The sequence below is a fragment of the Cherax quadricarinatus genome, chromosome 28, assembly GCF_038502225.1.
Source record: "Cherax quadricarinatus isolate ZL_2023a chromosome 28, ASM3850222v1, whole genome shotgun sequence".
Classification (NCBI taxonomy): domain Eukaryota; kingdom Metazoa; phylum Arthropoda; class Malacostraca; order Decapoda; family Parastacidae; genus Cherax; species Cherax quadricarinatus.
This window is the reverse complement of record NC_091319.1, coordinates 23,952,990-23,968,780: the sequence shown is the minus strand read 5'-3', so window position 1 is coordinate 23,968,780 and position 15,791 is coordinate 23,952,990. Positions and strand designations below refer to the sequence as shown.

General features: G+C 39.6%; 1 protein-coding gene across 10 annotated transcripts in view; it reads left to right on the top strand.

The window, feature by feature from the left end:
- The window catches only part of LOC128693168 (uncharacterized), a 587,947-nt gene that overhangs the window by 555,189 nt on the left and 16,967 nt on the right, over positions 1 to 15,791 (top strand). For all 10 annotated transcript variants that reach the window (XM_070089473.1, XM_070089477.1, XM_070089479.1 and 7 more), the window contains 4 exons: positions 4,028 to 4,218; positions 4,937 to 5,457; positions 5,683 to 6,444; positions 7,997 to 8,228. In XM_070089473.1, coding sequence (XP_069945574.1) covers positions 4,028 to 4,218; positions 4,937 to 5,457; positions 5,683 to 6,444; positions 7,997 to 8,228 — 1,706 coding nt within the window. The remainder of the gene's footprint in view (positions 1 to 4,027; positions 4,219 to 4,936; positions 5,458 to 5,682; positions 6,445 to 7,996; positions 8,229 to 15,791) is intronic.

Below are 15,791 nucleotides of genomic sequence, written 5' to 3'. Positions count from 1 at the left end.
AGTTCAAGCCATGACTGGGAAGGTTACTGTTAACTGCAGTGACAGGAATAGATATGCTAATAGTAATAGACCTTGTCCTGGTAGACCAGATCATAGGTACAGCAAGCAAAATCCCAGTGCACAGACAATGTTAGGCCATCTCTCAGTTTAGCAGTGCTAAGGTGGGTATCGCAAGGCTCCAGAAGGATGATCAGCATGCACCATCTGAAGGGAAGTGTCAAGGTTTGTAGGAGAGAAGGCAGCAGGTACTGTTCATCTTACCAGGATACATCAGAAATGAAGGTAAATGGATGGCTAATGAGTAGAGTTCCTGGATCATGATGATGATGCAGAAATGGTGTCATTCCCTTTGGTGCCAAAGATTCACAGATCCTGTCATCCTATTCAGTGCAAAGGATGCAAAGATGGTGTCATTACCTTCAGTACCTAGTATTACCCTGATCAATTTAGTGGAGATCTACAAGGGAGACATGGACTGTAAGGAGTCCTCTGTTCTTTGCCAGAAGGCAACACTGTAGTATATTTCAGCACTGTGCTTGTCTGATATAACTAATGGAGATGAATACACTGGACATGCAAACAACTCTCTCTCCAGACCAGGATGGTCTGGAGCTTCTCTTGTTAAGAAACTAGATTAGCCATTTAAGGTATTTACGGTAGTTAGGGTTTTATTTGAAAAAACTAATTATTTTTTTACATGGCTTACAATATGGATTTTAATTCTAGTTGCTGAGTAATTTGTTAGACTGACAAATGTCAAAGAGGAATGTATGTTGTGAAGAAAGAGTTATTTATAGCAATACTGTACTTGGAACTGTTGGTATGGTACTGAAGGTAGGTAAGCAACAATTATCATATATTTTAGCCCTCCCCTGCAAAAAAAAAAAAAAAATATCAGAAAATCAGCTTGCATCTCAGAAGCTCAAGGTACAAGTGGTTTGTACTGCAGTACCAGTAAACTAAACTCCAAACATTCCCTCTCCCTACAAAAATGTTTCCCAGATTATCTTAGTGTTATAGTGATTAGTAACTATTATAAATTATAATTTACATATTACTGGTATTTAATAAGCAAACTAGCTTCAACACTTGTAAATAATTGTAAAATAGCCACCTGTAAACAAGAGGTAGGCATGGTGGTTGGTGGTGGAGCTGACAAAATGCTGCAAATGGTTCCACCATTTTCAACTATGCTATGTGCATAAGCAGCCAGCCACTGGCTCATTATTGTTTTTAGGCAAGTTCTGCACTTAAATTTTTACCAGAATTTTTTTTTTCAACAAACTGGCTGTATCCCACCAAGGCAGGGTGGCCCAAAAAGAAAAAAGTTTCTCATTTTAAATTTAGTAATTTATACAGGAGAAGGGGTTACTAGCCCCTTGCTCCCGGCATTTTACCAGAATATACCTGTTAAAATTGGGGTGCACATAATATGCTGGAAAATACAGTATATTAGACATAAGCAAGTTGGGGAAATTGTTATGTACGTGCATGATCTGAAAGTTGCCTATGCTTGAAAAATGCACAGGCAGATTTATTGATCTGTGAGTTGTGCTTGATAAGTTCTGAGGAGTATTATCACCTATGTCTGCTCGTGCCTCTTCAACCATGGAATAATTCATGTATTCTAGGTTTTAGGGAAGTAATCTGTTTTTGTGAGAAATCATACCCTGACTTTTGTGTTGCCAGTTGCTGGCAACACTAGAATAAGCTAGTGTTTAGCTTAATCAAGTGATTAGTACAATCTTCTTTCAACCAACCGGCTGTATCCCACCAGAGCAGGGTGGCCCAAGAAGAAAAACAAAAATTTCTTTTTAACTTTAGAGGCAACTTACATTCTCCCGGCATGTTAGTTGCCTCTTATGACACAAGTCTTGTGGAGGAAGAATTCTGTTCCACTTCCCCATGGAGATAGGAGGAAATAAACAAGAACTAGCAAGAAAATAGAAGAAAACCCAGAGGGTGTGTATACAGTGGACCCCCGGTTTGCAATGGCATCGGTATCCGATAAATCTGGTATTCGATACACTTTAACGCAAAAATTTTGCCTCGGTTCCCGTTAAAAAAAACCCGGTATACGCGATTCGTCAGAAACGTGTCCACGTGTGGCCCAGTGTTTACAAGCCAGCCAGTGTGCTCGCATCTAAGGATACATTCGGTACATTCCATATTATCACTGTTTTTGGTGCTTGTTTCTGCAAAATAAGTCACCATGGGAGGCCTGGTCATGGACCGGGCCGCGGGGGCATTGATCCCCGGAATAACTTTCAGGTAACCTCCAGGTATGGGCCCCAAGAAAGCTTCTAGTGCCAACCCTGTCGTAAAAAGGGTGAGAATTAGTATGGAAATTAAGAAAGATTTTGAAGGGTTTGAGGCTAACCCTGAGAAGCCTATGCCAGTTGTGGAATCCATTGTGCCTACTTCAAAAATTAAGGAAATGTGTGCAAAGTGGGTTGAACTGCAAACCTTTATGGATGAAAATCACCCTAACACAGCTATTGCAAACCGTGCTGGTGACTATTACTATGACAATGTTGTGGCCCATTTTAGACAAATCGTAAAGGAACGGGAGGCACAGAGCTGTATAGACAGATTTGTTGTGCGACAGAGGTCCAGTGACTCTCAAGCTGGTTTTAGTGGCATTAAAAGAAGAAGGGAAGTAACCCCGGAAAAGGACTTGCTACCGCAAGTCCTAATGGAAGGGGATTCCCCTTTTAAACAATAAGTTCGACACTCTCCCCTCCTCCCATCCCATCAATCATCACCAGATCTTCATTAAAGGTAAGTGTCATGTATTCTATTGTTAGTAGAGTACTACAAACTGTGCACGTCTTCTTCAGTTTGTGTGCATTAAACTTAATATTTCATGTGGTAAAAAATTTTTTCATACTTTTGGGTGTCTTGCACGGATTAATTTGATTTCCATTATTTCTTATGGGGAAAATTGATTCGCTTTTCGATAATTTTGGTTTACGATGAGCTCTCAGGAATGGATTAATATCGCAAACTGGGGGTCCACTGTATATATGCTTGGATATGCATGTGTAGTGTGACCTAAGTGTAAGTAGAAGTAGCAAGATGTACCTGAAATCTTGCATGTTTCTTCCACTTTCAACAAACTAGCCATATCCCACTAAGGCAGGGTGGCCTTGGTAATGTATACAGGAGAAGGGGTTATTAACCCCTTGCTCCCGACATGTTAGTTGCCTCTTACAACATGAATGGCTTATGGAGGAAGAGTTCTGTTTCACTTCCCTATGGAGATAAGAGGAAATAAACAAGAACTAATTAGAAAATAGAAGAAAACCCAGACGAGTGTGTGTATATATATGGTTGTACATGCATGTGTACTGTGACCTAAGTGTAAGTAGAAGTAGCAAGACGTACCTGAAATCTTGCACGTTTCTTTCAACACACCGGCCGTACCCCACCGAGGCGGGGTGGCCCAAAAGGAAAAACGAAAGTTTCTCCTTTTACATTTAGTAATATATACTGGAGAAGGGGTTACTAGCCCCTTGCTCCCGGCATTTTAGTCACCTCTTACAACACGCATGGCTTACGGAGGAAGAATTCTGTTCCACTTCCCCATGGAGGTAAGGGGAAATACACAAGAACAAGAACTAGTAAGAAAATAGAAGAAAACCCAGAGGGGTGTGTATATATATGCTTGTACATGTATGTGTAGTGTGACCTAAGTGTAAGTAGAAGTAGCAAGATGTACCTGAAATCTTGCATGTTTATTAGACAGAAAAAAAGACACCAGTAATCCTACCATCATGTAAATAAATTACAAGCTTCCATTGTACACTTGCTTGGCAGGATGGTAGTACCTCCCTGGGTGGTTCCTGTCTATGAACCTGCTACCCAGGGATTAATACACTACATGTATAAGATTAAAATGTTTTATTCTATATCCTAAAAGAAGAAAGAATATTAGGTGGTATATTTCCTGTTTCTCATTGTTCTCTTGGCATCCAAAAGTTTTTACAAATTTTATTAGGATTATTACACATTTTTTCACTTGCAGGTATGCCTCCTTGGTCAGGTGTAGAAGAGGCAGATATAGTGCAGCGAGTGGGTGGTGGAGAGACACTTCCAGCTGTGAGTGGGTCTTCACCTTCCCTAGTCACTTACCTCACACAGTATGGACTCAAGTGGAACTCGCACGAGAGGGAACTTGACCTACAAGAAATTCATACAATGCTACGATCTCTACGGGTGTGTGTTAATGCTTTGTTGCTAAATGTTCTTATCTAAATTGGTAATTTTAAAAGAATGTATTAAAATTATAAAGTTGAGTTTTAATGGTTGAGTTCCTTAACTTCTCCTCAGAGGACATACCCCTTAGCTTAGGGACTAGTCTTGTTGCAAACCTTTGCACTTCCTCAAATTTTTTGATATTCTTGACGAGGTTTGAGTTCCATACTGGTGCTGCATGCTTTAATATGTGCATGATGTACACGGTGCACAGTGTCATGAATGACTCCTTACTTAGATGTCAAAATGTTATTCTTAGGTTTGCCAGACATGCATTGTCTGCAGTAATTGTTTGGTTGATATGTACCTTGGGATATGCTTGGTATGATACTCGCCCCAAGATCCTTGTCCTTGAGTGAGGTCTGCAACCTCCCTTACCCTTCCAGCCTGTACTCAATGAAAATGGAACCAAAAAAAATTATGATAAATCTTTTATTTTTATGGTTTGACCTGTAACCTTTGGATTTACTTCAGATAAATAAATACAGTATTTTATTTCCAAAAAGATGCATACAGTAAACATTACAAGGATGAGTTAACAATTTATTTATTCCTTACATGGTAAAGACCATAATTATACATAGAATTCTATGTTATTCATAATACTACCTGTTTAGATGTAGTATAGCTAGAAATTGTGCCATGCAACATTTTCTTATTTTTTTTTCTCCTACATCAGATACAGTCCAACGAGGAGGATCGTGTGCCTGCTGTTCCAGCATGGGGTCCACCTTCCATACCTAATACACCAGTTATTGGCAGACATGCATCACAGACGCAAGCCCCATCTTCTACATCGAAGACCAACTCTGCTCTTGACTCTTCGAGTGATTCTTGCAATAATCGTAAATATAGCTCTGGGTCTCTGTCTAGTCACCCAGAAGTCCCTAGTGATTTTAGTGAAAACCTTAGACGAGCAAAAGATGCAAGAAAAGACACCAGTTCACTCACACAAGTGGTAGTTTCAAGTGAGGTACACAATAGTCAAAATGCTACTCCTTGCTCACTTCAGAGGCTACATACTGAACAGCTGCCAAAGTCACCACATGTTCCTTTAGAAGATAAATTAGATGGCATGCCAAAAAAGTTGCAGTGTGTGCCAGGAAATACCAAAGGAAAGATAACAGGTGTAGATAGTGGTTTCTCGACCCCCTGCACTCGCACACCCAGTCCCACCATGGACACCATAACCAGTGCCAAGTAAGTGTTCTCAATGGAATGAAAATTTAGATTTTAAGAATACTGCATTGATTTACTTATAGAAGTCATCATTTTGTTTATTTAATTTTACAAATTTTAAATTAAAGACTATTTGTAGAAATTATACAAGGTTTTTCAGCTTGTTTTCCAATATAAATTTAATCTTATTTTTTTAAGATTTTTTCATACTATTGTACATTTTACATTTTACTTTTTTTTTTTCAGAATTAATCCATCATTTTTAACATCAACTCCATCTAGACCACCAACTACATCAGTCTTAAGAGTGGATCTCCAGCCAGATCTTCTCCCTAATAAAGTTAACATTAAATCTTTGACCAATGGGCAGACCCCTGATATACTTTCCCGTGGGCATATGGAGTGTAGTAAGGGAGGATGTAGGAATAGAGAAGGGCAGGCAATGAATAAGAATCCTAAATTATCTGTCCAAGCTCCTCTGTCTCCCATTATACCAGTAACAGACTCTGATCACTCACGTACCAGTTCCCCAACAGGTGAACAGGCAGTTGGGTATGGGTATATCTCAAATGCTGCCAAAAGAGCCTTTTTAATGGAAAGTGATGGGGGGGATGATGGAACTTCATCAGTACCTGAGCGTCCCTCTAGTGCATCCAGGCTTTATAGAGATGTTCCCAGTCAAGCGACAGATGTCCTCCGTAGGACCGAGGTGGTTCGTCGAGGGCTGAGTATGACTAACATCAACTCGCCAAACTTTTCCACCAGCACTTGTGTCACCAGGACCACCTCCCATGTGTCACTTACTAGTGCCTCGTCCAGTGCCAGTAGCGACACCAGTGGAAGGCGGCCTGTTCGTACAGTCAGCCAAATTACACTTACCCTCAGGAAATTATCACATGTCTCGGACTCCTCCTCTAGCAAGGATGACATGAATGAGCCCCAGCAAGAGCAACACACTTTCTCAGCAAGATCTCGCTCTCTCCCAAAGAGTCCCATGCACACTACTAGGTATTTGCCTTGTTAAGTTTTGTGAGGATATTATACACTCTAATTACTTTGGTTTTATTGCTATTCTGATTAAGCTTTTGTTCCTTTGTAAAAGTTCATTATACGTATAATAAGACATTGAAAATGTAGCATCAGAATTTTAGTAAAATTTATTAGGAAATTTGGTTTTGCTGCTAAAAATGCACAGATGTATGCATACAGATACAGATTGGTGAGTGAGCAAGTGTATAAATATTTATAATTCATCCTTAAGAAAATTGTAAATATAGCAGTAGAATTGGGTAATTTTATACTAGGCATATTTTTTCTGGTTTCAAAATCCCTTAACTCTTTGAGGTCCATCCTGTAGTTCTACAGCTTTGATGTCAGGGTTCAAGCTACATCATAGAGCTCAGCTCACCCAGGTAAGCTGTGAGTGGTAAATTTGGGCCTAAATATGAGAATGCATCTGTGGTAAGTGTGCACCATATAAAACAAATCCTGAAACATGCAGTGCATAATGAGAAAAAACTGCTACCGTGTTTTTGGATTAAAACAGCGACTTTGCAGTGTATGGTTTTAACGGTTGTATTCATGGTTTCTTGGTCTCGTTTGATAAAATGGAATTTATATTACAGAAATAGAGATGATTTTAATTGGTTTTATTACTCAAAATAGCTTGAGCTCAAAGTAGCAGAAATGTTCGATATTTACTGATGTTCAAGAGTAAACAAATCACATCACGCTTCCAATATATGTCAGCTGGTGGGTCCACTGTGTGTTTACAAATGTGCTGATATTATTTATACAGTTATTACAATATTGCATAACAGTAAATCTTCTATTTTTTGTTATGAATAAAAATTCTTTGTGAATAAAAAATGAAAATGGAATTCATGTGTAAAGCCTGGAAATGTAACTAATAAACAGAGGAAATGTTATTTTAGTGCCAGGAATGCCTGCATTGTTTATTCTGGACCTTATTTTGAACTTTATGTGAAATTGGCCAAATTATCAATTTCCAGTCACTTTATTGGGTAGTTGAAATACTGTAGTTGATTGAGCAATTTCTTGTGCTCAGTAGATAAAATGGAACACATACTAGCAAAATAGCTAAAAATTTGGTGTAATGCAACAATGTAATCTGCCGAAAATAGGCCTCAAAGTGGGTAAAATTGCTGATGTGTAAATATTGCTGATACATCAAAATTCACGAGAGCATAATTTCATCAATTTTTGATCAAATTTTGTACTTTTTGTTTTATTACCTTCAGAAAAAGATTCTCTACCATTTCTTAAGAATTTTTTTTTTTTTTTTTTAAATTATTGGACCCTGTGAGGAATTTTCAGATTGGGGGTCTGGACCCTCAGAGAGTTGAATGAAAGTTGTTCAGTCAAGGTGTTACTATTCATCAAAATACTGGGCTTAGGAATACATCTGACTTTTTATTAAAAGGCAGAGCTCATGAGCTGGAGCTCAGCACTGGCAAAGAAAGGTAGGCCGTTTCATACACCAAAAAATTCTTAAAGGGTGATTGTCATTCTTGAAGATTATGCAGATATTCTTTTGCAGAAGCTGTAAAAAGGACGGGAGCAATGGATGGGAAGAGATCACGGGCATTAAACCAGCCAGCCACCAATTGACACGCCATTCTTCCTCGTGCTCCTTGGCCAGTGGCCCGTCTAGCCCTACCCATTACAACAGCAGCTCCTCAAATTCCTGGCAACATAGCAACACTATTGGTGCTTGTGGGAGGCCCTCCTCTAGTCAGGGCTCAGCACCTTATTCAAATTCAGGCACTAAGGTATTACCCATTAGAAATGTCTTAAATTTTGAATCCATTTAGTAGCACTGCCTTTAATAATTATGCAGTATTTATATTTACATTTTATTATACAGTAATTTTTTTAAACTAATGCATGTATACATACATACATGAGGCATTATGTAGAATGAAAGGGGGTAAAGCAGCTGGAACTGATGGGATCATGACAGAAATGTTAAAAGCAGGGGGGGGATATAGTGAACATCAAAATGGTATACAATACCGACAGGTTGTTAGGTAAGACACATATGCAACAGTTAGACAACTTTATTCCGAAACGTTTCGCCTACACAGTAGGCTTCTTCAGTCGAATACAGAAAGTAGGCAGGAACAGTAGAGATGTGAAGACGATGTAATCAGTCCATCACCCTTAATGTCGTAGAATTTGAGGTTGTCAGTCCCTCGGCCTGGAGAAGTTCAGTTCCATAGTCAGGAACTATCTGAAGATCAAGCGACAGTGCGGAGACTTAAATACTGTCGGAAGGAGAGGTGCAGGGTAGTAATAGTAGTAGTAGTAATAGTAGTAGTGAGAGGCAACTGAGAGGTCATGTCCCTCTCAGATCCAACCCTTCTCACTTGAAAAGCTTGTTCAAGGTGTTCTGTACCAAGATGCCACGTGTTGCAGTGTCTGACAAGATGAACATCAAAATGGTATAGTGTTGGAGTGGTTGGTACTTTTGTTTAATAAATGTATGAAAGAGGGGAAGGTACCTAGGGATTGGCGGAGAGCATGTATAGTCCCTTTATATAAAGGGAAAGGGGACAAAAGAGATTGTAAAAATTATAGAGGAATAAGTTTATTGAGTATACCAGGAAAAGTGTACGGCAGGGTTATTATTGAAAGAATTAGAGGTAAGACAGAATGTAGGATTGCGGATGAGCAAGGAGGTTTCAGAGTGGGTAGGGGATGTGTAGATCAAGTGTTGACATTGAAGCATATATGTGAACAGTATTTAGATAAAGGTAGGGAAGTTTTTATTGCATTTATGGATTTAGAAAAGGCATATGATATTGGATAGGGGAGCAATATGGCAATGTTGCAAGTATATGGAATAGGTGGTGAGTTACTAAATGCTGTAAAGAGTTTTTATGAGGATAGTGAGGCTCAGGTTAGGGTGTGTAGAAGAGAGGGAGACTATTTCCCGGTAAAAGTAGGTCTTAGACAGGGATGTGTAATGTCACCATGGTTGTTTAATATATTTATAGATGGGGTTGTAAAAGAAGTAAATGCTAGGGTGTTCAGGAGAGGGGTGGGATTAAATTATGGGGAATCAAATACAAAATGGGAATTGACAGTTACTTTTTGCTGATGATACTGTACTTATGGGAGATTCTAAAGAAAAATTGCAAAGGTTAGTGGATAAGTTTGGGAGTGTATGTAAAGGTAGAAAGTTGAAAGTGAACATAGAAAAGAGTAAGGTGATGAGGGTATCAAATGATTTAGATAAAGACAAATTGGATATCAAATTTGGGAGGAGGAGTATGGAAGTGAATGTTTTCAGATACTTGGGAGTTGACGTGTCGGCGGATGGATTTTTGAAGGATGAGGTTAATCATAGAATTGATGAAGGAAAAAAGGTGAGTGGTGCATTGAGGTATATGTGGAGTCAAAAAACGTTATCTGTGGAGGCAAAGAAGGGAATGTATGAAAGTATAGTAGTACCAACACTCTTATGAGTGTGAAGCTTGGGTTGTGAATGCAGCAGCGAGGGGGCGGTTGGAGGCAGTGGAGATGTCCTGTCTAAGGGCAATGTGTGGTGTAAATATTATGCAGAAAATTCGGAGTGTGGAAATTAGGAGAAGGTGTGGAGTTAATAAAAGTATTAGTCAGAGGGCTGAAGAGGGGTTGTTGAGGTGGTTTGGTCATTTAGAGAGAATGGATCAAAGTAGAATGACATGGAGAGCATATAAATCTGTAGGGCAAGGAAGGTGGGGTAGGGGTTGTCCTTGAAAAGGTTGGATGAAGGGCACAAAGGTGGTTTTGTGGGTGAGGGGCTTGGACTTCCAGCAAGCATGCATGAGCGTGTTAGATAGGAGTGAATGGAGATGAATGGTATTGGGGACCTGACGAGCTGTTGGAGTGTGAGCAGGGTAATATTTAGTGAAGGGATTCAGGGAAACCGGTTATTTTATATAGCCGGACTTGAGTCCTGGAAATGGGAAGTACAATGCCTGCACTTTAAAGGAGGGGTTTAGAATATTGGCAGTTTGGAGGGATATGTTGTGTATCTTTATATGTACAGTGGACCCTCAACCAGCGATATTAATCCGTTCCTGAGAGCTCATCGTTAGTCAAAATAATCGTTAGTCAAGCTAATTTTCCCCATAAGAAATAATGGAAATCAAATTAATCCGTGCAAGACACCCAAAAGTGTTGAAAAAAAAAATTTACCACATGAAATATTAATTTTAATACACAAAAACTGAAGATTACATGCACAGTTACATGACACTTACCTTTATTGAAGATCTGGTGATGATTGATGGGATGGGAGGAGGGGAGAGCGTTATCTTCTTACTGTTTGGAAGGGGAATCCCCTTCCATTAGCACTTGAGGCAGCAAGTCTTTTTCTGGGGTTACTTCCCTTGTTCTTTTAATGCCACTAGGACCAGCTTGAGAGTCACTGGACTTCTGTCGCACAACATATCTGTCCATAGAGGCCTGTACCTCTCGTTCCTTTATGACTTTCCTAAAGTGGTTCACAACATTGTCAGTGTACAGGTTGCCAACACGGCTTGCAGTAGCTGTGTCAGGGTGATTATCATCCATAAAGCTTTGCACTTTAAGCCACATTGCACAGATTTCCTTAATCTTAGAAGTAGGCAACTTCTTCAATTTCTCTCCCCTCCTCCGAAGCAGTTTCCTCAGGTCTGCCCTCTTGCTGTTCAAGATGATCTAGCAGCTCATCAGTGGTTAGTTCTTCACTGTCCTTCACCACCAACTCTTCCACATCCTCCCCACTAACCTCCAACCCCAAGGACTTCCCCAGTGCCACAATGGATTCCTCAACTGGCATAGGATTCTCAGGGTTAGCCTCAAACCCTTCAAAATTCCTTTTGTCTACACATTCTGGCCACAGTTTTTTCCAAGCAGAGTTCAATGTCCTCTTAGTCACTTCCTCCCAAGCCTTACCTATAATGTTTACACAATTGAGGATGGTAAAATGATCTTTCCAAAACTCTCTTAGTCAGTTGAGTTTCTGAGGTCACTACAAAGCACCTTTCAAACATAGCTTTTGTGTACAGTTTCTTGAAGTTGGAAATAACCTGCTGGTTCATGGGCTGCAGGAGAGGAGTGGTATTAGGAGGCAAAAACTTCACCTTTAATGAAGCTCATGTCCCTAGAAAGTCGCTCTGCCACATCTGTAGGATGACCAGGGGCATTGTCTAATACCAGGAGGCACTTAAGGTCTAATTTCTTTTCAATTAGGTAATTTTTCACATCGGGGGCAAATGCATGGTGTAACCAGTCATAAAGTCCCTAGTGACCCATGCCTTACTGTTTGCCCTCCACAGCACACAGAAATTAGCCTTGAGGACATTGTTTTTCCTGAACACTCTGGGGGTTTGAGTGATACACCAATAAAGGCTTTACTTTGCAATCACCACTAGCATTGGCACACATCAACAAAGTAAGCCTGTCTTTCATAGGCTTATGTCCTGGGAGTGCCTTTTCCTCCTGAGTAATGTACGTCCTGCTTGGCATTTTCTTCCAAAACAGGCCTGTTTCGTCACAATTAAACACTTGTTCAGGTTTCAGTCCTTCACTGTCTATGTACTCCTTGAAGTCCTGCACATATTTTTCAGCCGCTTTGTGGTCCGAACTGGCAGCCTCACCTATGAATGCCACTACGCTTCTTAAATCTCTCAAACCAACCTTTGCTGGCCTTAAATTTACTCACATCACTAGTTGCCGGCATTTTTTTTAATTAAATCGTCATGCAACTTCCTAGCCTTTTCACATATGATCGCTTGAGAGATGCTGTCTCCTGCTATCTGTTTCTCGTTTATCCACACCAATAACAGTCTCTCAACATCTTCGAGTACTTGCGATCTCAGTTTCGAAAACATAGTTGCACCTTTGGCAAGAACAGCTTCCTTGATTGCCGTTTTCTTGCCCACAATAGTAGCGATGGTTGATTGGGGTTTATTATACAACCTGACCAGCTCAGAGATACGCACTCCACTTTCATATTTATCAGTGATCTCTTTCTTCATCTCCATAGTAATTCTCACCCTTTTTGCTGTAGGGTTGGCACTAGAAGCTTTCTTGGGGCCCATGGTGACTTATTTTGCAGGTGCAATCACTAAAAAGGCTGTGATAATATGAAATGTTCCAGTTGTATGTTTGGAAGCGACCGCGGTGGCTGGCTGGCTTGTAAACACTGGCACCAAAGGGACAAGTGAGGCGCGCTCAGGCCAAAGTGGACGCGTATGGTACGGAACGAAAAGTGCTGGTCGGGTTTTTAAGCGCTAGTCGAGGCAAAATTTTTGCGTTTAAATGAATCGCTAGTCAGATTTATCGTTAATCGATGCAATCACTGGTTGAGGGTCCACTGTATATACTTCTAAACTGTTGTATTCTGAGCAGCTCTGCAAAAACAGTGATTATGTGTGAGTGAGGTGAAAGTGTTGAATGATGATGAAAGTATATTCTTTGGGGGATTTTCTTTCTTTTTGGGTCACCCTGCCTCGGTGGGAAACGGCCGACTTGTTGAAAAAAAAAATTAAAAAACCCAGTAAAAGTCTATGTAAATAAATATTAAATACACCTACCATCCGACTTACGACAGAGTTCGGTTCCGAGAAACCGGTCGTAAGTCGAAATGGTCGTAAGTCGAACTTTACTACTGAATATCAACAAAACAATTTTGTAATGACTTTATTTTATTGTTTTATTTGGTATTTCATGTTTTACTTTACTTTTTATGTTGTTAGCACTGTATTTTATACTGTAAGGTTCAGGATAAACACTGTGTACAACACAAATAGTTGTTTATTTCCCAGAAATTTGGCATAAAAAAACACGGTCGTAAGTCGAGTGGTCGTAAGTCGAGCAGGTCATAAGTCGGATGGTAGGTGTATATCATGTATTTTTTTTAAAAAATGTGAAACATTAAAAAACTCAGAAAAAATGTATTAAAATGGTATTTTATTGTATTTAAATATTTAATTGCTGCATTAAATACTGTATCTTGGTATTGCCTTTACCAGATTCAGTTGCATAACAAGAGTACATATAAAAGTATATCATAGAGCAATATTCACATTCACTTAGTTTATAAATATACTTGTGTACTAAACAATTATTACCCTACTAATATAAAGCAGTGTGGTGATCCACACATCATGTACCCTAGACACATAATTTGTTCTGCCTCAGAATCTTTAGCACGTGATATTGTCTTCGATTTTATGTGGAATAACCACACTGAACTTTGTCTATGACAGTGACTGGTTATCCTGCTTTTTTGATATCACTTGCTTCTGTGATTATCTTGTTTTTTAATATATTGAATTTTATAAACTATTATATAACAATTTGAATTATCATGTTTCTTATTCTGTGATGTTAAATTTGGTAACGTTTAATATTCTTCTAGTCCTTACATAAAGTTCAGGGTTCAGGTAAAATGTTTATAATAATATTTATCATATTTGAAACTGGTGAAGATTATTTTAATTTATTATTTTCTTACATATACAGTAGGGCCCCACTTTTTAGCATTTCACCTTATGGCGTTCCACTAATACGGCAATCTCAAATTATAACCAAAACTTTCTATACGGCAAGTGGTCTTTCAAATACGGCACGCACCACCTGGTTTGTTTACATTTTCCATGAGCACATCTCTCTGTTATGTAACAATAATCACTCTTTTGCACATTAAATGTCTAATTTTACATCAATATAGACATTTTCATTAATTCACTTATGATATTTTCTTCAAAATTATATAAGAAACACGTTACATAGCATATAAACATGCTGTTTATATGCTATGGAGGGGTTGTTGCCAGGTGGAAGCAAAACATTATGTAATACAGTGGACCCCCGGTTCGCAATGGCATCGGTATCCGATAAATCCGGTATTCGATGCATTGTATCGCAAAAATTTTGCCTCGGTTCCCGTTACAAAACCCGGTATATGCGATTCGTCTGAGACATGTCCACGTGTGGCCTGAACTGCCCCGTGTGTGCCAGTGTTTACAAGCCGGCCAGTGTACTCGCATCTAAGGATACATTCGGTACATTCCATATTATCACAGTGTTTTTGGTGCTTGTTTCTGCAAAATAAGTCACCATGGGCCCCAAGAAAGCTTCTAGTGCCAAGCCTTCGAGACCAAGGGTGCTAATGACTATTGAAATGAAAGAGATAATTGCAAAGTACGAAAATGGAGTGCGTGTCGGAGCTGGCCAAGTTGTATACAAAACCCCAATCAACCATCTGTACTATAGTGGCCAGGAAAACGGCAATCAAGGAAGCTGTTGTTGCAAAAGGTGCAACTGTGATTACGAAACAGCGACCGCAAGTGTTAGAAAATGTTGAGAGACTGTTATTGGTGTGGATAAATGAAAAACAGATAGCAGGAGATAGCATCTCTCAAGCGATCATTTGTGAAAAGGCTAGGCAGTTGCATGACGATTTGGTAGTGTGTGATGTGAGTAAATTTAAGGCCAGCAAAGGTTGATTTGAAAGATTTAAGAATCGTAGTGGCATGGTGAGGCTGCCAGTTCGGACCAAAAAGCAACTGAAAAATATGTGTAGGAATTCAAGGATTACATAGACAGTGGAGACTTGAAACCTGAACAAGTTTTTAATTGCGACAAAACAGGCCTGTTTTGGAAGAAATTGCCAAGCAGGACCTACATTACTCAGGAGGAAAAGGCACTCCCAGGACATAAGCCTATGAAAGACAGGCTTACTCTTCTGATGTGTGCCAATGCTAGTGGTGATTGCAAAGTGAAGCCTTTATTGGTGTATCTCTCAAACTCCCAGAGTGTTCAGGCAAAAGAATATCCTCAAGGCTAATTTGTGTGTGCTATGGAGGGCAAACAGTAAGGCATGGGTCACTAGGGACTTTTTCTATGACTGGTTACAACATGCATTAGCCCCCAGTGTGAAAAATTACCTAATTGAAAAGAAATTAGACCTTAAGTGCCTCCTGGTATTAGACAATGCCCCTGGTCATCCTACAGATGTGGCAGAGCGACTTTCTGGGGACATGAGCTTCATTAAGGTCAAGTTTTTGCCTCCTAATACCACTCCTCTCCTGCAGCCCATGGACCAGCAGGTCATTTCCAACTTCAAGAAACTGTACACAAAAGCTATGTTTGAAAGGTGCTTTGAAGTGACCACAGACACTCTATTGACTCTAAAGGAGTTTTGGAAGGATCACTTTAATATCCTCAATTGTGTAAACCTTATAGGTAAGGCTTGGGAGGGAGTGACTAAGAGGACCTTGAACTCTGCCTGGAAAAAACTGTGGCCAGAATGTGTAGACAAAAGGGATTTTGAAGGGTTTGAGGCTAACCCTGAG